General features: G+C 38.6%; 1 protein-coding gene across 1 annotated transcript in view; it reads left to right on the top strand.

Moving 5' to 3' along the window:
- Positions 1-24996, top strand: part of LOC120518211 (alpha-taxilin-like) — a 152004-nt gene that overhangs the window by 31419 nt on the left and 95589 nt on the right. The window contains exon 2 of the mRNA XM_039740878.1: positions 22801-22983. Coding sequence (XP_039596812.1) covers positions 22809-22983 — 175 coding nt within the window. The 5' untranslated portion in view covers positions 22801-22808. The remainder of the gene's footprint in view (positions 1-22800; positions 22984-24996) is intronic.

Below are 24996 nucleotides of genomic sequence, written 5' to 3' on the forward strand. Positions count from 1 at the left end.
AGATTTGTACAGGCTTCTGTCAGCCAGCATCTTCAAATTAAATTTATATGGGTCTGGCGGGATCAAAACCAGTACTCAATTGCCATTTTTGAATTTGCAAAGTTTACTTCTCTTGTCTGAATTATGTTTTTGTGCCTCCTGTGCACACTGCAGATGCTCTATCATGATTGAAGACCACTTAGAAATCTGTTCTGGGAACTAAATGACCCAATCAACATATCTCACCTTGTGAGTTGCATTGCGAACCCTCATCCAATCCTTCTGAAAAATATTCAGCAATCCTTGTGGTTAGCTGCCAAATAAAAGTTTGAATAGACTCAAGCTGGTAGAAGCCTGGGAGAAAGAGAAACATGGCGTCCCAGGAGGTTGAGTTGTCATGGGCCACCCACTGAATAATTTATTTTTTAATGTCTTGTTAAATCGTTCAGTCGGGCCATTCATCTGAAAATGATAAACAGTGGTGCTCAATTGTTTAATTGCAAGTTTTTCACAAAGCCGCTTCATGATATGGGACATGAATGGTGTACCCTGCACAGTTAAAATCTCACGATGAATGCAAGATTCTTCTGCAGATTGGCTGCCTCTGGGTACATTGTCGCATAATCAGCCAACACAAGCATCTACTGAGGGCCAGCAAAATCTAACCCAACACTCTGAAAGGGTACATCCAAAATAGAGGGGAACCCTAGTAGGTCTGAGCGGAAACAACTTGACGGTCAGGGCAGGCACTTCGGCATATATTCAGCCAATAAAAGCGTTTTGAAATATGATCCCTTGTCTTCTCTGTACCAAGATGGCTCCCCAAGACATGGGTGTGTCTCTGTCTGCTCTGGAATACCAACTGCTCAATCCACCCTTCTCTTATGCAATCAGAAGTAACCCGATGTAAGAAACCATCCTTAATGAAAACATGGTGTTTTGAAATTCAGACGCTCCGGCTCCATATAATAAGCATCTTTTGCAAACGTGCTTGTTTAAATGCAAAGTCTGATGCTTTGTTGGTTATCTCCTTTTTCTAGTTCTATACCTTTTTATTTACGTAGCTTTTGGTCAGGGAATGTTATAACTTTTACTTTATTTTAACATATAAATTTACTGAGCTTTTGGCTAATAAGCTTTTAGTTATAAAATGATGGTGTACTTACAGTACCTTGCATTTGTACATGACACATATATCAGTACTTACTAGTGCTTTGACAGTGTTTAATCACATAAATGAGGTTAAACTGTAAATACAAATACAGATTTGCAAAGGTCAAGTTTTACATATAGTTTAAACATAATTTTAACATTTATGTTCATTATCTCTGGCATAGCTGCCTTTGAAATGGAAGAGCAGGCTTACCGTAATGTAAAGAAAAGACAAAGCACTTGAATGTTCCCTGGATACGGATTCTAGTTAAGTATAGAAAATACTGGTGTATTCTGTGGATAGATTAAATTAAAATGTAACTCTTTTGGCACATTCGCAGTAGTTTTGTTTGGAGAAGGAACAGTGTTTAATGGAAAGAGAACCTTGCCAGCTGTTATGCATAGGTATGGGTCTGTCTTGCTTTGGTGGTGTTTGGCAGATAGTGCCACAGGAAATATTGTAGGAGTACAGCCCAAGAAAAATCTAAGTCAGGACGGTCCGCATGAAAACAGGATGGCTTCGACAATGATCTAGAACGCACTTTTAAATCTACTGTTATACCCCAAGAAAGGTAAAACTTGGAATTGTCCTCACAGTCTGCAACCTTTAAGTCATTGAAGATCTTTTTGGTAGATCCTAAACGTACTCTGCTCTTGATATCTCATAGCTGGAAGTAGGGCTGAGCTGATGGTTGATGATAGTGTCCTTAGCTGATTGGCTGGACACATCGTCAATGCAAATAAAAATCATTTATTGGCTCCAGACATTTACAGAAATTTCCTCAAAGTGCCAAACTTCAGCCATTACTTTGTTGTTTTAATCTTGTGTGCCTCACAAGAACATGTTTAGGCATTTGCCTTTGCCAACAGGAGCCGTATGATATTCATGTGCTATGCTAGTTTATCAGGAGTGCACTGTAACTGAGGGAAGGCAGCTTAATCAGTGCATCATGTGCAAAGTTTGAATGGCAAGTGTAGAGGTATATTTATAGCACCCACACCTCTGAGGTGCTTGCAGACACAGAGTGCCCATGGTTTCTTGCTTTTTACTTAAAAATAAATAAAAGATAGCTCACTACTTTTTCAACTTTAGAAAATTTGCTTCTTTTTAACACTAGAATTTCCAGAGCCTACGAAAAAACTCGTAGATCCGTCCCACCTTAAATCGCTTCTTAAAACCGTTCACAGCTCTCCACCAGCGTCTTTTGTCATCTAAATACAATACAGTTTATTTTTGTATAGCCCAAAATCACACAGGAAGTGCCGCAATGGGCTTTAACAGGCCCTGCCTTTTGACAGCCCCCCAGCCTTGACTCTCTGAGAAGACAAGGAAAAACTCCCAATAAAAACCTTGTAGGGAAAATGGAAGAAACCTCGGGAAAGGCAGTTCAAAGAGAGACCCCTTTCCAGGTAGGTTGGGCGTGCAGTGGGTGTCAAAAGTAGGGGGTCAGTACAATACAATATACAGAACAGAACAATTCCTTAAGACAGCATAATAATAAAAATTTTAGAAGTACGGTTTAACAGTAGATGATATGACATAATTAGGTTTGGATATTTTTAGAGTCCTGGAGACCTCATCCATCTAGCTGCCTCCCCATTTGGCCATGCCACGGCTGAAACGCTGCTCGATGAAAGGACCCTCTTTCCCATGATTCCTGTGATCCTCCATCAGGGATGACTTTACCATAGGCAGGCAAACAACTTGGCAGGTGGGCCGTGGCACCAATTGACACACCGAGAAAAGAAACAGAATAGGTGAGGGTTAGTATTCAAATATAATTATCATGTTACTTATGTTATAGTGCTAATGACTAACAACAGAGATGCAGTATGTACAGTTAATCAGCAGCTCTAGTCAGGATATGCTAAACTGAAGTAGTGAGTCTTCAGCCGGGATTTAAAGGCTGAGACTGAAGGGGCATCTCTTATGGAAGCAGGAAGACCATTCCACAGTTTAGGGGCCCTGTAACTAAAAGCTCGACCTCCCACTGTTATTTTATTAATCCTTGGAATCCTAAGCAGACCGGCATCTTGAGATCTTAATGTGCTCAGGTTTGTAAGTCATGATAAGTTCAGACAAGTAAGCGGACCTCAGCCATTTAATGCTTTATATGTTAAAAGGAGGATTTTGAAATCTGCCCTAAACTTAACTGGGAGCCAGTGTAAAGATTTAAGAACTGGGGTTATGTGTTCATATTTTCTTGTTCTTGTAATAATTCTTGCAGCGCATTTTGGATTAACTGGAGGCTGTATAGAGAACAGTTTGAACAGCCAGTGAACACCGCATTGCAGTAGTCAATCCTACTAGAGATAAATGCATGAATTAATTTCTCACAATCCTGTTTATTTAGAAAGCGCCTTAATTTCCTAACATTTTTAAGATGGAAAAACATGTTTTGGACGACTTTGTAATATGCTTTAAATGACATGCTAGAGTCAAAGATAACTCCTAGATTGCGGGCTGATTCAGTAAAATTAATTGGGATTCCAACCGAGTTAAATGACAAAATATTGCTGTGATCAGCGTCATTCCCTCCAACAATTAACATCTCTGTTTTATCTGTATTTAAAGACAAGTAGTTCTCATTCATCCATTCCTTTAATTCACTAACACAACTAATTAAAGACAACATCGGAGAAACTTCATTTGATTTAAATGAAAGGTATAACTGGGTGTCATCTGCATACAGTGAAAATTAACATTATGTTTCCTAATGAGAGATCCCAGTGGAAGCATGTAAAGTGAAAACAGTAAAGGTCCCAGTACTGAGCCCTGCGGACACCATATTGAACTTCTGTGTATAATGATGGAGTACTGTCAGCACATTTCTGTACATACTGGAATCGATTTGATAAATAAGAACTGAACCAAGCGAGCACGGGCCTGTAAGCCCAACATCGCTTTCTAGCCTGTGCAGTAAAATAGAATGGTCAATGGTGTCAAATGCTGCACTTAAGTCCAACAACATAATTACAGTGGAATTTCCTTCATCAGAGGATATCAGAATGTCATTTACAACCCGTGTTAGTGCCGTTTCTGTACTATGACCAGTGCGAAAGCCAGACTGGAATTTCTCAAATAAATTGTAATGCATAAGGTGTGACTGAAGCTGACTGGCGACTACTTTTCTAGTATTTTAGAGAGAAATGGTAAATTTGAAATAGGCCTATAGTTATTTAGTATGTGTGGGTCTAGGTCTGACTTTTTAAGTAAAGGTTTAATGACTGACACTTTTAGTGCATCAGGTACTGTGCCATGCAGTAATGAACTATTGATAATGTTAGAATAGGCTGCAAGAACATCCATTGCACTTTTACTAGTTTTGTTGGCACTGGATCTAGGGAACAAGTAGTGGGCTTCATTTTAGTAATTAAAGTTAAGACTTCCTGCTCAGTTACAGGATTAAAATTATTAAAGTGCTGAATGCAATGTGGACAGGGTCTGCTAAGCTAGTATTTGGTTTGTACTGTGATGCTGAGATCTGGGATCTTATATTTTTAATTTTCTCATTGAAGAAGTTCATAAAGTCTGTACTGCTAATATCTGTTGGTATTTTGCACTGTTGATCTGAATTCCCATTTGTTAATTTAGCCACTGCTCTAAAAAGTACCCTAGGATTTTTATTATTGCTATCTATTAATGTAGAATAGTATTCTGAGCGAGCTTTAAAGAGGGCTTTTTATATTTATTAACACTCTCTGTCCATGCAATTTGAAAGACATGTAGCTTTGTTGTTCTCCATCTGCTCCAGTTTTCGACACTCTAATTTAAGAGCTCAGTTTTTCATTAAACCAGGGAGAGTTTCTATGTGCTTTGATCACTTTTGTTTTAGGGGAGCCACTGTGTCCAGAGCATCTCTCAAGGTCACATTATAATGTGATATTAGCTGATCTAAATTGTTTTCCACGTTTACATTTGATGTTAACTGATCTAAATGGTTTTCCACAATTACACTCGACTTACTCAAGGTATCTATAAATTTTGAAGCAGAATTACAATCTAGATGTCGCACTGTCTTTGTTTTAATCTGCGAGTGCTGGCATGGGCAGAACTAAATCAAATGTAATTAAGAAGTGATCGGAAATAACTACATTTAATGGAGTAATATTTAAATTTTGAATTTCAACTTTGTAAGTTATAATTAAATCTAATGTATGGTTATGATTATGAGTTGGACCTTTGACAATCTGACAAAATCCTACTGAATTTAACAAATAAGTAAAACATTTGCTAAAAGTGTCAGTTTCCACATCAATGTGTACATTAAAATCCCCATCAGAACTACGTGATCATAATTTATAGCCAAATCAGACAGAAGGTTGCTAAATTCAGTCATGAACAATGAATATGGCCCTGGTGGTCTGTAGACTAGCACTATAATTGTGTTGGAATCTGTTTTAATATTTAAAATGAATGCCTCAAAGGATGTAAAGTTGCCTAAATTTTTAGGAGTGATTTGCATTTTGTTACAATGAATTATTCCAAGGCCTCCTCCTCGACCAGAATCTCTAGACTTATGAAGGAACGAGTATCCATCTGGTGACGCCAGCTAGGGAACAGTGTCACATTTACTAAGCCAGGTTTCAGTAAGAAGACACAGATCAGATTTTGTACTTAATATATATCATTTACCAAAACAGCTTTAGTGCCAAGAGAGCGAATGTTCAATAAACAGCATTTAAAACTGCATGGTTCTTTCTGAACTGCTGATATATTTTTGTTTTAATTTGAATTAAATTTCTATTACAGATGCCCCTGGTGGAGTGTCTGGTTTTATCCCTTGGTCTAATTATACACCTTATTTTTGGTTATCAATTAATTTATGGTTTGTATCAAGACTAAATTTACTGGATGCCCCACAACAGGGATTATGGGTAACAGCTTCAGGAAAATAACAGGTGGGATAAAGAACAGCCTGTGATTTAAGATCACATGACTGCGGCCTGGATGGTGCTCTAATCAGTCAACCAGGCAGTTTTGCTGCCATATTTTGGGATAATACATAAGATCCCTCCAGTTAGGATGAAGACCATCTCTTCTGAAAAATCCAGGCCTTTCCCAAAAATCATCCCAATTGTTCACAAATGCTATGCTTTTATTTGCACACCAGGTTTCTAGCCAGCAGTGAAAGGAATGCAATCTGCTATAAATCACATCCCTCTATATAATCTTGGTAAGGGACCAGATACAATTAAATTCCGACATTTTGTTTTAGCTTTGGTGCATAGAGAGATGAAGTTCCGCTTTAATACCTCAGATTGCTGTAAATAAATATCATTAGTGCCGACATGCAGCAATAAGGTAGATACTTCATCGTCGGCAACACGGTCCAGTGGCCTTTATGACAGAAATCTTGGCCCCTGCAAGGCACTTAACATTAACTGCTGGTTTAACATAGTTTGGAATTCTAACATTCCGCACTATGGAATCGCCAATTATGAGCACTTTATTATTCTCAGTTTCCACAGGCGCGCTGCGGAGAGCTGAGAACCTGTTCTGGGTCCGAATTGGTGACCTGGGTGCTGGGGACTAAATTTTGGATTCTTAGACCCCGTCTTACTGTTACCCACTCGCCCTGTGGCTGAATTGGTGCTGCTGATTTCGGCCTCGCACTGACTACAGTGGGACCTGGAGAGACTGAAGCCGAATCAGATGTAGCCGAATTGTCTAAACAAACCGAGTCGATCCAATTTTCGGTTTGCCTAATTGCTATCAGATTCCTAACGCGGTCCTCCAATTCGCGTATTTTCCCGACCAACTCTAAATTAACTAAACATTTTTGGCAGGTGAAGCTATCTGCACTGTCGGCCGGAAAACCTGAGCTGTACATACTGCAAGACACACAACATATAAACGTGCCCTTGATGGGCAGAGAGCAGATAGAACTTACATTAAATGTTGAAGTCATCTTTGCCGTTTTTATAGGTGCTTCGGCGCTTTCCGTGTTCAGCTGAATCACCGTCGCTTTAAGTTTCCACCACCCGCTGAGCGATCGACTTTAATTTCTCACTGCCGGTTATTTCTACTGGTCAGCTGCCGGCTTTACCTCAGGTGAACTTGCTCGGGTGCTTTCGAAGGGCTACGTGCCTGTGGGAGACGCCGCTGCTCTCTGCTTCCGCTCGCTGATCCGCTCTCTGCTTCCGCTCGCTGATCCGCTCTCTGCTTCCGCTCGCTGATCCGCTCTCTGCTTCCGCTCGCTGATCCGCTCTCTGCATCCGCTCGCTGATCCGCTCTCAAAATGTGCTGATAAACTCAGGCTGCAAGCAGCCGGCTATTCCTTCCTCCCCCCCACCAACTTAGAATGTGCACAATCTTCTCCCAGCTCATGCCTTGATTGATTTTCTGGGAGTGCAGTGGAGTTTGAGTGGAAATAATAGATCGTTGTTTGGAACACACGAATTTCATGTCTGTTCCGTTTCTACAGTAATCTGTGTAAACACATTGTTAAAACAAACGTTTTTTATATTCTAGTAGTAGATGACAAAATGTAGGCATAAACTATATAATGTATGTAGCCTGAAGTCCAAATATCAAAAACACTTTCACAAAAGATACAAATATAACACAACAATTGCGCTTTTATTCAAAAATATAACTGCAGAAAAAAAAGCCGCTTTAGCATGCGACATTGACACTCGTTTATTATTACTTCTTCCGTGGCACAATACAATCAGCTGCTAACTGAAAATCAAAAGGTTGCGAGTTCTATCCAACACAACTCCGTTTTGAGAAGTAAAGTGCTCTTAGTCTTACTATTTTAGAATAAAAACATACATTTGATTTCAGTCTGTAACGGCCGGTGTAATTAATTTGATACTTGTAAAGGTTAGCTTTGTTTTTTTGTTTTTTTTTTTTGGTCAGGTTTATTATCTCAGCCGCGTTCATGAGCCCAAACACACCCCAACCCCGCATCTGACACTGCTGTTTTTACATAGACACGCTATAACCGAGGTAAACTCAGCTCCCTTCTACATCGGAGCAAGAATGCACATACCATTGCTTGCATACTAAAGTGTCAGCAGACACTTTTCGTGGTATTACACACATTTTTGAGCCTGCCCTCTGCACACTACTTGTGACTTTAGGTAGGAAGTAAATAAATAAAGGTAAATCGTGTCATAAAATGATTTCTTCAAAAGTCACATATATTTGTCACTTTCTGTTTTTAAAATGTGCGTTGATCACCGCCAGCATGTTGTAGCTCACAGCATCTGGCCACCTGCATGTTCTTGCGCGCACTGAATGCTTGCACTGAATAAGAGATAAATATACAGTCTGACTGAGAGAATCAGACTGAAAAAAAGCAAACATTTAGAAATGCCATACTTTTACAGCTGATCTGACGTTGTACGCTTTCAAATAATATTGCATTAGTGCAACAATGTTTTCTGATTGGTACTATTCAGGTCATAAAATGATTTCTTCAAAATGTCACATGTATTAGTCTCCTTTTTATTCCGCTGCCTCGCTGACATCATGCACCAGAAGGTGTGAGCTTATTTAGTGCGGCAGGAGCACGCAGGTGGCTGGTTGCTTGTACTATCAGAAGCTTTTTTTTTAAATGTGTGTTGATCACCGCCAGCATGTTGTATGTAGCACACAGCAACTGGCCACCTGAATGAATTTATCCCAGCATAAATTCAAAACCGATCTGACGCTGTTTGTTTTCAAATAATATTACATTAGTGCATTGATGTTTTCACATATATTGTCTCTTTCTTTCAGGTGTGCAATAGAAACCACAGCATAGAGAGAAGTGTGTAGAACGCTTCTTGCAGGAAGAGGTGATGGAAAAAGCAAAAATGATGCAGCATCAACAAGCTTCAGTTCTTTATTTACCTTTAGTTGCCTTTATTTACTCACTTCCTACAGTGTAAATGCACAATTAAAATGCAGAGCTTCCCATATACATATACAAAGTACAGCGATGGCAAAAGTGTGATGTGCATTCTTGCTCCGACGCTAGATCTGCAGTGTATCACAATACATTCTCTTACCAATGGTAGCGAAATGAAGTGTCTGCATGCACTTTTTGTGGCATTACACATGTATTTTTGAGCATTTCCGTGCCAAATAAATAACATTCGAGCTATAGGGCGTCTTTATGTGATCCAAATAAATAAGTAACATTCGAGCTATAGCGCGTCTCCACATAAGTAACATTCGAGCTATAGCGCGTCTCCACATAAGTAACATTCGAGCTATAGCGCGTCTCCAAATAAATAACATTTGAGCTGTAGCGCATCTTTATGTGATCCAGTTTTTCACATAAAGGCACTTTATTTCTATTGCATTTTAGCATTGCCTATGTTACCTCTCGCCAGAGTGAAACGTGTGGTGTGTTGAGGATTGGATGTTCTTTTACCTTCTAACATGACGTGGCATATGCTGGTGAAACTGTGGAGGTGAAAAAACAAGGTGATGACAGCAGCTGAGGCTGCCTCACATGCACATGACCAACAAAATGAAGAGCTGGTTAGGATAAAAGGGTGTATGCTCAGTCTATTTATTCTTCAACTTTCTGTAAAGTTGAATGTTCACATGCAATTAAGTAGTGTATAGCCTACGTGTCCTAAAACTACCAGGGCATTTGCTTCAACAGTTCAGTTATGTATAAACATATTTGCGTTGCAGAAAATGGATGCTGTAATTAATAATTATCGTGGACCACAATATTAGATAGCAATAGGGTTCTGGCTAATTTTGTTTTAAATGTTCGCTTTTATTTTACACAGCTGTTTTATTTGCTGTACGACGTGAAGACAAATTACATTCTTTTCCTTTTTAAAACTTTTTTTATTTAAAACTTTTTCTCTGTAAAATACTTACATATGCTTTTTACAGGTATTAAATGACTGTGCAACAAAAAAAATCAGACCTACAAAAATTTGAAAAATAAAATACTATAAGTCAATGACGGTTATTTTGTTAGGGCAAAGTACTTTCAACAGAAAATACATTTGTGGTGTAATTCAGTGCATGCCTGCAGCATGGAGGTACTTTCCATAGTCTATGAAAATCAGTGTTTGAAGTGGGCCAGTTCAGTTGCCAGCATTTTTCCTTTTTTGCCTCAAGTGTACTAGTGGTAAGTACATGCATACAAGTGTTTGCTGGCACTTCTAGCAGTTCACAACCCTAGAACGGCTGTCACTCTGCACTACTTTCTAAACTAGTTTAATCTAGTCTTCGTACTTGTGAAGGTGGGGGAAATGGCCTCCCTTAAAATTATTGAAGAAGGTGATAAAACAGCACTGGCAGTTACTGTATTTGTTCGACTTCAAACATAAGTGATAATGAGGTGGGGGGGGGGGGTAAATCACGTTTTTTTTAAGTTGGACAAAACTTTAAATATTCTTAGTTCTAAGTAGGCAACAATAGGCATTATTTTTACATATATTGATCCATGTGTGGTAAAATGCTGTAAATGTTCAAGGGTGAAAAGCAAAGGTATAGAATGGAAGATATTTTTATTTCATACAATTTGATGTTTCTTCATTAGAATCCTTTTTTTTTTTTTTTTTTTTTTTGGAAAATGTCCACCAACATTGCAGGTTCATACGGTCATGGAAAAACCTGGAAAAGTCATGGAATTTGAAAAGAGTAATTTCCAGGTCTTGAAAAGTTTTGGAAAATTAAATAAAGTAAGTCATGGAAAAGACATGGAAATCTGATTGACTCATCTGTATCATGAAGTAAATGGTTCCTTTAAGATTGAGCAAGAAACATTTTTATATGCTAACAACTTAAATTTTCGCGCAGGTCTGTAGTAACTCGGCACGCTGCGTGTGGTGAGCGTCAGAGATGTGGTTTTCTACTATCAGGTACGCAGGAGATTCAGTAGCTAAATGACGATTTAACAATGCATGGCTTCACTTGGATAAGTATAAGAGATGGCTTGACAAAGACCAGGACTCGTGACGAGTGAAATGTCGACTGTGTAGTAAAACGCTCAACATATTGAACATGGGAGATACAGCGCTAACTGACCATGCAAAGGGGGATAAGCACCAGGCTGTTGCTGCGTGTGAATCGTCTCTCAACCCCATGACTGGCTCCAAAGAGTCTCCAACCTGACACCTCCTGCCAGCTGTAGTACTTCCCTCTCATCCACCTACAAACAAGGGCAGATTTCAGATGCTTTGTCCAGAAACGAAGCCCTAACTGCAGAGGTACTATGGGGTACTAAAGGTGGCAAATTCTCACTATTCTTACAAGTTCTGTGAAGAAACAAGCCAGTTATTTCAAGCTGTGTTTCCTAACAGCCAGATTGATGCTAGATTTGCATGCGGTGAACGCAAGTGCTTGTATATATGTACGTTTAGACTGGCTACTGACTTTAAGGAAAAGACTTTATCTGAAATATGAAAACAAAGAATATGTAATGTATGATGAAAGTCTGAATCGTCATTTACAGGCTAAACGTTTAGACATGCATGTCAGGCTTTGGAATGGCCTCGAAGTGAAAGCTAAATAAATTGGGTCAGAGTTTATGGGCCATTCTGCAGCTCATGAAATCGCTAAAAAAATGAAAGACTTGCTTTCAGAGATCAGAATCACAAACATGAATTGGAAAGTGTTTGAAATGCTCCAGAAGCAAGTGCAGCATGATGTGGGGAAGTCACTAATTAACATTGGTTCATGTGGGTTGCACATTTTGCATAAAAGTGTTCAGAGGTGGATGCAAATCCACTGAATGAGAAGTTGAACACAGACTCTTAAGCTTGTATTGGTTGTGCCATGATTGCCATGCTTGTCATGAAGATTTCATGACAGTGACAGAATGTAGGATGCCCATGCTTAAATTTTGCAGGCACTGGTGGATAGAGAATGTCAGCATATCAGAAAGGGAATGCTGCTCTGGCCACATGTCAAGCACTATGTTAAGATGGTAGAGCAAGTTAAACTACCCAATCCAAAAGTGAAGTCCTATGAAGAGGTGAAGAACCGCTTTGCTGGTCCTCTCTTTACAGTGAAAATGGGGATATTTAACAGCATTGCAAGAGAAATCGCCACCTTCCTCACCATATATCAAACATACAAATCCAGGCTACCCTTCCTCTCTCAGGACATGCACAAACTGACTAAAGGTAAGCATTTATCTGTATACTAATAATACTATATACTAACATATTGATGGTGTACTTGCCTCAAGCGTAGTGATATGCCAGGAGTCTCACTTTTTTGTCATAAAGGTGAAATCATTAGAATATATAAAATAGTACAGTATATATTAGGAATAAAATAGTCTCCTGTGTAAACTGTATATATAGTTTAATATGCCTGCGCTACTGTACTTTAATGTCAGTTTGTGAGGTTGTACTCATTGTGAAAAGAACCACTGACGTACTTGTATCATCTAAGCTAAGAATGTGCAATGACTTATTTGGTCTGTTTAAATAAGGAAATATGACTTGTACATTTCTAAATTATGAGTGATAAACCTAGAAAATCTCTTCGATTTAATTGTTTACAGGGTTTATGGGATGATTTATAAAGGAAAAGCACCTGGAAACGGCTTCAACCACACTGAAGCTCCTTCATGTCCCTTTTCAGCACAGCAAATTGCACAAGGAAAGTTCTAAGATTGACATTGAATTTGTAGTAGAGGCCACACTGAAACAAGTGAGGTCTTCCAAAAACATTTCAGAAAGACGAAGATAGACTGCAAGATGCTTTTGATTACACTCCTTGAGAAGTTGCTAAAAAAGGCTCCAGTGCATCACATATTAGTGAGAAGCATGAAGTGTCTTGACCCAAGATGTGTGCCAGTCAGTTGAAAAGAATGCTGCACATACTTGTTGAAGCTAAACACATAGATGAGACAATGTGTGATGATGTCCTTAGATAGTTTAGGGAGTTCTGTGATTTGGAAGCTCTTCGTGCAAAATTTGTGGAATTTGACCCCAAAACGGATCGAGTGGATAACCTGCTGTATGAGACAATGGGGGGAAAAAAACATAATTTTCCAGTATGTGGAATGTGGTCAAGATTCTACTGGTCTTGTCACATGGGCAGGCCAGTGTGGAGAGAGGTTTTTCCATTAACCAAGAACTGATTGTGGTGAATCAGAAGGAGAGGTCTCTGGTGGCTCAGAGGCTCATTGTTGACCATGTCAGGGGCATAACCATGGTGGAGATCACAAAAGAGCTACTCCTTTTAGCTGCAGGAGCCAGACAGAAGTACTATGCCCACCTGGATGAATAGAAAATAAAGAGCGAGCAGCAAGGTTTTTAGTTGAAGTGAAAGACCCCCACAGATGAGCTGTATGAATTGAAAATGAAGAGGGCTAGGGTGGAAACTGACATTTGCGCCCTCAAGAAATCAGCTGATGAATATGCTTAGAAAGCTACAAGCAATCTGACCTTCATCACTAAATCAAAACGTTTGTGGCGAACTGCAAAAGAAAAAGCATCTCTGCTGAGTATTGAAGGGCATATTGCTAAAAAGCTTGCAGAAATGAAACAATGAACTTTGTATGGATTGTTTTCACAGGATTCAGAGAAAGAAGGCGGTCATTTTTTAACATTAAGTTAGATTTAATATGTTACTGCTTTAAACAATGTATTTATTCCAATGGACAGTTTCCACTCTGATACTTCTGCCTTCTGAAGTTATTGTCAGTGTTGCTGAACACTTTTACTTATTTGTATTTATTTTTTTTTAATTTATTGTTGCCTTCCATTCATGTACGGTAATTAGGGCTACATAATGTTTTTCAGGGTTTACATGGTGCTGGAGTGTCAGAAATATGTAAATCTTTATTTGTATGAAACCACATATCTTGTCATTATTTTTGTTTAACAATATTTTGGTAAGTTTAAACATAAATTTGCCTTAGAATAACTGAAAAGTCATGGAAGTTTTTTTGTAAAAATGTGTGTGAACCCTGACATTGATATCTATAAAAAAGTGATTTCAAAATGCATAGAGTGACAAGTGTGAAAGCTTTCTTTAATAAATAAATTGCAGAGTGTGGTTTGATATCCTCTGGTAAGGCAATATTAAATCAATGTAGATGCAAATTTTCTTTGGTTTGTCTTATTTTTCATCATGTTCACAAAGATGTGTTGAAGGGCAGTTATTAAAGTCATGTTAGTCTTGCTTGTTTTTGTTAAATGACGAACAAAAGGAACTTTTGAATACTTGTACTTTTTAATGTCAATCCTCATTGTCAATTTTTTTGTGTACAGTACACATTTTCAAAAACTGTCTTTTTAATAGCATGTGCACTATGTTTATTTTTTGTTCAGTTTCTATTTTATCATTTTATACAGTAGTGATATTTTAAAATATAAAAAAATCCGATTAGCTGACTCAGTTCATCCTTTAAAAAAAAAACAGGTTAACCTCTTTAGTGTTACTTTTTTCTCAAAAAAAAAAATGTAAATAGCGTTGCATTATTCAAAAAACATTTTATTAACTCGCATCTTTCTACTCTAAAACATGAAAACAAAAGTGTAGAAAGTATAATACCACTAATAATAATGTAGTAATAATGAAGATGAATAATATGAACAGAATTCTGCACTTGTGCAAATCATGTGTCACCTTTGGTTTCACTGATTGTTTAAATTTCACTGCCTGAAGACAGATTCACTTCGTCATTACTGCTGATGAGAGGCATTTCCTACAAGACACCATTATGAGGCTAGAAGAAGACTTGTCAACATCGCTGCCTAGGTAATGCTCGGGTCTTACACAAGACACATCTGTAACATTGCCTGAATGACATTTCGGGACTAACACTTTTAGCACTGTTTTTACACCCAGAGTGACACTCTGGTCTAATGCTAAGTAGGTTAAAACAAATTTTTTAGTAAGGCGTTTAACTTGGCCTGGGCAATATATTGAGTACCACGACTCATATGAATATTTTTTTAGTGCATCATTTGAAAATAAAACTATTTCGATATATTAATTTAATAGGTCCACCAAACACAGTTTGTAATGCGTAATGTCTAAGGTTCGAATGCTTCCTAAAGGCTGTCTTCATTTGCTTCTTTTCCACTGCAGTGGGGCTTTGTTCCAATCTAAAACCAGGTTCCAATGCCATACTGGTTTTGCTGTGCTGATCTGGCAATAGGAAGCTGTGTTTTCAGTACTGGTGGGCAGAGTTAGCAAGGCAACTTCAGAAAAAGAAACATGGAGGAAAGCGGTACTGTTGATCTGTGGTGGTGTGAGAAATTAGTTTTGACTTGGTGCTAATATGTCAGTTTATATAGCACTATAAGCAAGTTTTGTCACAAAGAAGCTTTTAAAAATATAACATTACCATTAAAGAACAAATGCTGCATATAGGATACAGCTTGCCACAGTCAGAAAAACCAATAACGAGCTGTAACTGGTTAAACAATATGCTTTATAACTAGCTGTTTGTGCACTTTGAAGTGTTTGTGCAACATGTTTGAGCTGTTTAATTAAGTAGTTTTCATGTAAGCGCACCTGTATCATCTCCACCTTGTTTATTGTTCCCCAGTTTCCTCAGATAAATTCCAATGTTTCTGCCCCATTGTTTACCTTGCCCTCCAGTCCTCTGAGGGAATGGCTTTGAATCTCCTCCTACACTATGGACTAATGGATTAGGATTTGAATTTGTTAGTTCTGAGTAAGCAGTGTGTTTGAGGATACCATGTTTCTGTTCCTTTATTACAATTACCAGTTCATTTTCGGTTCTTAATGATTTTTTTTAAATTGCAAAATAAGTTCGTTTTATATATTGAGATGTTCTCAATGCTTAGAGTAGCACGCTGCTGTTAAGTCATTATTGCGTAACAGGTGTGATCAGTGACTGGGTCAAAATGACATCACTTGGATCCCTCTGGGCTCAGTTGAAAATGCAGGCATTGTGACTAAAGCCCGCCTCCTGCTTAGCAACAATGGCTGAAATGGAGGCAGAAGTGAGTAGTGTTGTCCACAATGATTTAGTGGCAAAAAAAGGTACAAATATGACGCCGATTTTTTGGAAATGGTTTGGCTTCAGGCAAAATGATACAGAACAAAAACTGTTACATGTAGACTTCGCAAGAGAGAAGTAGAAACAAACACTGGCAACACATCAAAATATATTTGATCATTTGAAAACAAACTTTACAAAGTATGAAGAATGCATTAAACTTCATGAGGCCTCAGTTCAAAACACATCAAAGCACACTGCCAGTAAACAAGTTGCACTAATAGCAACATTCACTTATTGCATGCTGTATGAAAAGACAAGCCACAAAATGAAATAACAGCTGCCCTAAAATGCCACATTGGAAAAGATGTGGTTCTTTTTGCTACAGTCAATAAACATGGATTTCAGAAAGTACAGTGGAACCTCGGTTCACGAACGTCTTTGTTCACGTACAACTCGGTTCACGACCAAAAAGTTCGCCAAACTTTTGCCTTGGTTCACCACCACACACTCGGTATACGAACAAAGTCAGTTTCCCTTTTGGTTTGTGCGCGCCTATGATTTCCGCACGTGTTGCATTGTTCTCAGTCAGATGTGCCTTCCTGCTGCTGAGAGAGAGAGAGAAATAGAGCTAGCCACGTGCCTGCCTGCTACTGACAGGGGGGAGGGGAGGTTTGCGTGCACGTACATGCCTGCCTGCTACTGATGGGGGTACAGCAGAGAGAGAGGAGCCACGTGCGTGCCTGCCTGCCTGGCTGGTTCATTGTTCTCAGTCAGACGTGCGTGCTTTACTTGAGCTCTCTTTGTGCTCTACTGTATTTTGTGTGCTTTTGCAGTTAACTATGGCTTCTAAGCAAGTGAAGAGTGGTGAGAAGAAAGTTTTGAAGAAAATTGAAATCGAAGTAAAGAAAGAAATTATTGAAAAGTTTGAGTGTGGCGTTTGTGTTACTGATCTTGCTGCCGAGTACAAGAAGTCAAAATCTACAATTTCGACTATTCTAAAGCAGAAAGAATCTATTAAAGCAGGTGATATTGCAAAAGGAGTTACAGCGTTAACCAGGCAGATGCTTCAAGTGCTGGAAGAGGTGGAAAAACTGTTTACCAGTTTACTCATTTACCAATTTGAGAACCCTTGTGCTTTCAAGCAGCACAATGTAAACAAAGCCAGAATGCCAGTAATGTGGAGGGCAAACACGAAGGGTTGGGTCACAAGAACTTTCTTTTTGGAATGGCTGCATGAGGCTTTTGCTCCCACCAGCTAAACAGCTAAAAACACCAGAAACCCAAGAAATCACAAGAGAGAAAACCCCTGAAGGAAAAAACTTCATGCCAGAACTCAACTCAAGCAAGGTTAGTTTTCTTGGTGGTTTTTGTATTACGGATTTTTCAGTTCGTAGCGTAAATTGTTGCAATGTTACTTTTCTGTTTTTTCAAATTTTCCTTTTTTTCCGCTGTGCTTAAAACTCATTTTAAAAAAAGTGTTTACAGCGATCGGAATGCAAGGCTAAAATAGCGTGATCTTGTTACTTTTTTGGTTGCTTGTGATTAGTTTTTAAATACACTTTGGATTTGTTCTAATGTTCCTTTTTTTTCTTGCTGTGCTTAAAACTCATTTTAAAAAAAGTGCTCCATGTGCTGCTGACGGAGGGGTGTGTGTGTGTGTGTGTGCGTGCGCGCGCTACAGAGAAAGAGAGAGAGAGAGCGCGAGCGAGCCTGCTCGTGTAGCTGAGCAGGGAGCCTGGGTGTTTTGTGTCAGTGTTATTCAATGCTTTTACATTAGTTTACTATTGCACTGTGCATTCTATGGTGTAATTAACTATATATGTGCTTTACATATATTTACATACAGTTCGTACTGTCTGGAACGCGTTAATTGTATTTACATACAGTCCTATGGGGGAAAACTGCTTCAGTTCACGACCAACTCGGTTTCCGACCAAAGTTCTGGAATGAATTATGATCGTGAACCGAAGTTCCACTGTACTGAAAACAATTGATCCCAAATATGCCCTTCCTAGTCAAGAAATACTTTGATGAATAAGGTGAAGGAAAAAAATTATGAATTGGCTTCAGAATGTAAGCCATTTCCACCACATCCAATCTGTAATCTAGTATTTTATTGAGAGTTGGGAGATGAAAAGAGTTTGTCTTCAGACAAGCTGTGTGCCAGATGACCATACCGGAGAAACCACAGATAACACTGCTAAAGTAGTTAAAGCTGTCGATTTATACAAATGGAAGAGACTACAAGTGCTTTGATGTGCGTGCATGCATGTATGAGATTTTATATTAAAAAATAATGTAAATAATAAAGAAAACCTTTAATTTGAGTTTGGTTTTAGGGAGAAGCATGAGTGATCCTCTTTGAATGGTCATTGGTGAACGTAAGAGAATAATTGCAAGTTTTTGCAAGAGAAGGGTTTTGACAGCAGCACAGAAGGAGCTCAATCTGCCTTCTCATCAGTTCACAACAGAATCCCGTACAAGAGTCGGATCAAGGACAGTAATGATCCTAAGGGTGTTGGAACAAGAATCACCTCAGTTCTCTTTTCTTACAAGAAAGCCAGACATCTTACCCCACCTAGCAGTAAATTGATGTTCTGGAGTCAACCAACTAGTAAAGCTCTCCAACCCTTCCTGGAATTTTACAGGTGTGCTCTCACTGCATTCCTTTATCATAGTCTTCTATATTGAGTCTGTGTTACACCTTTTTTTAAACTAGCTTCTTGGCTCACCAGCAGGAGGACAAAGTTTAATACAGTAATCCCTCGCTATATCACGCTTTAGCGGCTTCACTCTATCGCGGATTTTATATGTAGGCATATCTAAATATATAATGCAGATTTTTCGCTGCTTTGCGGGTTTCTGCGGACAATGGGTCTTTTTACTTCTGGTACATGCTTCCTCAATTGGTTTGCCCCATTGATTTCATACAAGGGACGCTATTGGCGGATGGCTGAGAAGCTACCCAATCTGTGCACACAGTTAAGTTCCTGTGTGCTGATTGACTCAGCAATGGAGCACCAAATTCAATTTTGCTGTGTTAACCAGGAAGTCTCGTCTCGCTAATTCAGCATCAACGTGTTTTCCTGTGTAAAGAGTTAACTTTTGTGCTCTTTTGTGTTTATCTTTGCGCATAGTCAAGCCCTTAGTTATGGCTCCAAAACAATCTGCTACTGCTTCAGGGGCCATGCCCAAGCGCCAACGGAAGATGGTCCAAAAAAGTAAAAGTTTTGGATATGTTGAAGGAAGGGAACAGCTACACTGCTGTAGGACAGACACTATTAAGGCATCAATGACTCCACAATCCTTTTTATTTAAAAAGGAGGAAAACAATATAAGATCTACGGCCACAGTGTCCTTTAACCAGAGCACAAAACAAGTTGTAAGTGGACGTAATAAGGCGGTAGTCCGGATGGAATCTGCTTTAGGGATTTGGATTAAAGACTGCCAGGAGAACAACAACAGGGGTGCTACACAGTCGCCTGAAGAGGCTCCTTTAGAAGAGCTGTAATGCTCTCCTTTGTTGTGCAGTAAAATTAAACTCATTGTTATCGGACAAGTCGTTGTGTCATTGTTGGTGAATAACCATAATTTTCTACGTACAGTACTTAGTACATGTACATATATTTAGTGTCACTGTACACACATTTTACTGTATACAATTTTACTTGCATTGTACGTATTTATTGCTGGTGGCAAGTCTATCGTAATGGCTGTAACGTGATATCGGAGATGCTCTATCTTTAAAATAATATTTAGGTTTTACTGTATATAAACTGTGTTTGCATACATAATTTCAACAAATCTTACCTAATATCTAAGAGAATACAAAGGGTTTATGCTGTATAACTGTATGGGAAATGTTTATAAGAGTGTGGGAGAGTTTATAAGGGCTTAAAATATATAAAAATAACCATATAAACATATGGTTTTTACTTTGCGGATTTTCACCTTCCGCGATCGAGGAGGGATCACTGTATGTCAGTTAAGACCAAGTTAAAGTTTGACTCTTCCGCCTAACAACTACTGGACATTGTTTTATCGATCCACTTTTTAAAAGATCTTACATTTTACTGGCAGCCAAAAAAGAGAAGCGAAGCCTTAGTAGCTCCTTTAAGAGGCCAACATCTTCATCCACATTGTCTCTCAGTGATAAAACTGAAGCTGAACTTTCAACTTGCCTGAAGCAGCCAAAGTTTTATTTTTATTTTTTTTTGTTTTGTTTATGGCAAATCCACTAAAGTAGTTAAAGCACCTACTCGTACACTACCTAAGTATAGTCAGAAAATTGGCTTTCCTGTGCATATTTATTCTTTATATGAATATCTTGCGATAATGTATATTGTGTTTATGCCTGTGCTATTGTAAAGTAAATCATATAAAATTATTACTGGTGAGTCAGACCCCAAATTTTTAATTATTAGAACAATATAACTACGAAGAATTATTGAGTAAAATTAGATAGGAAGAAATATCAATGCATATCATATGTCGGTATTTGGTCCAAAAGTATTGTGATTTGAATTTTCAGCCAAATTGCCCAACCTTAAATTTGGCTTACCCTGACATTCTGACCTGTCCTTTCAGTTTACATTTCTGTCCAGGTGCTCAGGATGATTTGCATTTGTATCATACATAATGTTGTTCATTCAGGGCTTTCACTTAGATTTGTGTTTTTTTGCAATTTATTTAATTCTGGTGTGTTGTCTTTCTAATTCAAAGTTTTCTGTTTCTTTATTTAGTGTTGTATGCTAATCTTATTTTATATCCAGTATTGAGTATTTGATCTTTTTTTTGCTTTTTCACTGTTGTTAATTTTGAAATTCTGTGATGTGCTTTAAATCTGGGAAGATGCACTATATAAATATTATTGAGTAAACTGGTCCTTTTGAGAAGAAACATCAAAATAGAACTACCAACTGTTACTGTGAAACTGGGCCAAGTAAAGCACCTAAACTGGATTCAGTCTGAAAAGTATATGCATATATATACATTGGCTGTGATTGGTCTTGTGCTGAGGGTGCATGGGCTGTTGGTCAAAGGATGTCAGCGCAGCTTTTAAAATTGGGGCCGGTTACCAAAAGACAAAAAAAGGTTTTGTAATTTGTGTTTCAAGTTCCTGTCTTTCTGCCTGCCTTCTTTTGGGTCACCTGTACTTATTCGTTTTGTCCTGGAACGTTTCGTGATTGGGGTCTGGATTGTCTGCCTTCTGCCTGTGTACATGGGGGACTGTAAGTGGATTCATTGCTATCCTGCGAAGAAAGAAGCACTCCTGAACCCGTCCACCTGTCTTTCACCATTTCAGGAACTACCGGTAGGACTATCTCTACATTCCCATTCAATGTACGGATCTCTGGACTATCTATTTTCATCATTACATTTCATCTGTTGCTGTTTTTCATGGACTTTACTGTGTGTGTTTTTGTTGGTGCTTTGTTGTATTTAATGTACGTATAATCGCCGTAAGGGGAACAGGGGTGGTATCTTTGTTTTCATTACATTCTTTATTTGCTGTTTGATTACCGGTTTACTTTGTTTTTGTCTCTATTTCTGAGTGTGTACGGATCGGGACAAGGCTGGGTGTGTCCCTGGAATCTACACCATAAAAATGAAATAAATCACGTCTTCTCGACAGTGTGAATCTTAGTGGCTCCGGACCGCTACAGCAGTATTGATTTCTCCTTGCTGCTGATTGACACTGACGCATCTCCAACTGAGAGTTCTTGTGTTTTCTGTTTTGTTCTTCTTAATCCTTAAACCAGCGCAACTGGCTATAGTCATTTCCCAGTGCCATGTGCCAGCACGTAGGAGACGAGTATATTCGGCGATGTCCATTCATTGAATGCCGCAACCGGCTATTGTTGGTCCCCAGTGCAATTTACCAGCATGCCGGCGCTGATCAGTCACATACATTCGCAGAGCAGCCAGCTCATGACCACTGCCGGCCCCTGCAGCCTCACTGTCTCTGGGATTCAGCCACTGCACTAGACTAGTCTGCAAGTATCAGAGTTTACCTCTGTGTGCTTGCGTGCAGCCAGTTCAAGCGCAGTTGGCTAAGTGATTTACTGAATTTCATCAATGGCATCAGTTACACCTAGTACATATTATTCCAGTAGTTTTTAAAATAGTTTTTACAGTTCATTAGCAGTGTGTAAAATGATCAGATTCTGATGCTCTTTGCATGAAAAAAATGTGTTCCATTAAAATTTCACTTTTTCTTTGTGAATTGTGACGTTTACTTAAAAAGTGCAGCAAAAAAGTATTACTCCAAGTATCAGTGGCAGTTTAAGGGTTAAAGCCTCAAGATGCCGCTGAAACGACCTGCACCTTCTAAGGCTTCTAGCAATGAAAACATGCTTGCATGAATTACAGTACTTATAACGGTATCATCGGTATTTTACATTCTAGCACTGCGGGTGACATATCAGTATACAGGTTTACCTTTAAATTCTTTTTTTTGGGTAATGTATTAAGCTGAGATTGTTATTAGTTCAGAAGTTTTATAAGGCAGTGCCCACTTGGAAATGGCAAAGGCATGGAATCAAGTCATACTCCATGGATTAATTATTTTCATTTACATGGATTCAGATGGGATTTGCATAGATGGGGTTGAAAGTATTGAAGGAGTATATGGTGGCCTGCTTTGTTTAGCTGAGCACATTATCCACTATAACCATCATTAATTAACATAAGTGAGAGTTCATATGAAGGAGTGAAATTTTGCTGTATGGTAATTTGAATTAATTTGTGAGTTGTTCTTTCCTTATAGGTTTGGCAATGAAAAACCAGAAGCCACAAAGCAAAAATGACATTTTGGTGCAGACAAGCAACGATGGAGCACTCTTGGGGCCTTCTCCTTTCAACAGTGAGGAAAATCATACAGTGCAAGAAAATTCAGACAATTCTTGCTCGCAGGAGGAGTTGCTTTCTGAAACAGAGTCCAAAAATGATGGTAAGAGTATCCTATATACAAACACCTGTTATTGTTTGAAATTGTTACATCTGTCCATGTTCGTAAACTAGGAATTGCAAATACAATATAATGCAATTTTTTTCTTTATAGCCCATAATCACACAAGAAGTGCTGCAACAACATTCCAACATTGTTAAACATTTACACATTCAAAGTTAACAGTTATAAAAATGGTCTTAAACTATCCAGATGAGTTAGTTACCTAATGTAGTGTGAAGCAGAGCCAGGAGCTTGTCTGTAAATACAGTATATAGATTTTTGCCCCTTGAAAACTTGTGAGAGCAGAGCTTGGAAGAGAGCGAGTTAAGCGTATAAGAAACCAAAGCATAAATAACTGTCATCAATTGGTCAAGGAAAAGTGTGTTTTGCACAGGGCTGCATGAGCTTTAAAGTAGACGGCAAGAAGACAAAATGAGTTGACTGTTCACAGCTATTAGACAATATAACAATAGACAATAGGTGGTAACAATTATCTTATCTTTCTACCTCTCTTTTGTTGTACTCCTGGGAGCAGAACCGATCTATATTAACATCATTATGAGAATAAGAGAAGCGTACAGAGAAGATGGCAATTTTTCTTGTAAAGCTTATTTCCAAGAATGTAGTACTAATGTCATATGAACATGCAACTCTGAGATCTTAATTTGTTTAAAGTCTGAGTTAAAATACAGTAGTGGTAGTTAAATTACTGTGTTTAAAAATACCTTCTCTCTCTCCATTATAAAAAAAAAAAATTGGGATGAGACTACGATGAGATGTGCTCTTTTGAAGAGAGATCTTTGAGAGAAGGAGACAGACACTTTCACTTTCCACAAAATGGGCAGGTCATGTCATACTTGCAACCTTTGGAAGCAAGTCCCGTGATACACATGCAGAGCAGGTTAGGGATAATGGAAGTTGGAAAATTCGAAAGTCTCAAGAAAATATTACTCTGTGAAATAACAGAACAGCAAATAGAGATCGAATAGTGTTTGAGGGTAGAAGAGGGGCAAGGCATTGAGTTTAAAACATTCAAAGTACTTCACGAAATGCAGATCACGCTGCACAGGAGCAGCGGCAAGCCAGCAGCTGATCAAGCAAAGAGGAGGTAAAAAACAACTGTTTGATTCCCATTGTATCGCCGTTCAAGAGAGGTTTCGGAGGAGCGAAAGTGTCTCCTTGGGGTAGTGCATTCAGCTCTCCTTTTCACAACGGCGCGTAGTGTTGTAGTGAAAATTCATCATCGGAAGGCTTTTTACCTAAAAATAAAGGCTATTAGGACTCGAGATAGACAGAGTTTTAAGGCTTTATTGCAATAAATCAACCACACGGACTTAACCCAATTCGGCTGAATGAGATTGAGCCCCGAACATTACAGCAATTGAAGTTTTTATAACAATTTATCATTTTGGCCTCGTTCAATTAGCTCATTCTGCACCTGGTTTTACTGTCCATTATTCCTCTTGGTTTCTGTTCGGATTATTTTGATTGGTCTAAAACTGTGTGGATGGCTTCCTCTTACCATCTTTGGGCTTTTCTTATGTCATTTCCGATCTTTTCTGACCTCACTCGAATGAGCTCTTTTGCCCATCTTCTCTGACTCCCTTCTAATCCTGTCCGGCCGAACCTTGAGTTTCCATGGGAACCCTTATTATCTCCTTACTTTCCTATCACTGGTTGATTTTTCTATGCTGTTCCCATTTTCTCTAACTGGCCAAGGCTTCAATTCCTTATATGGGTTTCCTCTCATCATTTTCTTTCTTAAACCTTCCAAACTTGTTATAATAGTGACCTGAAGCTTAAGCTTTTAATAAAAAGAAGTATAGTATGTGCTTTCATTTAATCATTGCTTGGCATGCTTGATTTGTCTTAATTTCTACACTAAAGTTAATTGCTAATATATTCTTCTAGTATTTTTGCTAATGCCTGAATTTACTAAGATTTTCTCTTCATGCATTATGTCAGTGTGACCCTGCTTACAGCAAAAGCCTTTTTGTTGCCTTTCTGCTGATT

The sequence above is a fragment of the Polypterus senegalus genome, chromosome 17, assembly GCF_016835505.1.
Source record: "Polypterus senegalus isolate Bchr_013 chromosome 17, ASM1683550v1, whole genome shotgun sequence".
Taxonomy (NCBI): domain Eukaryota; kingdom Metazoa; phylum Chordata; class Cladistia; order Polypteriformes; family Polypteridae; genus Polypterus; species Polypterus senegalus.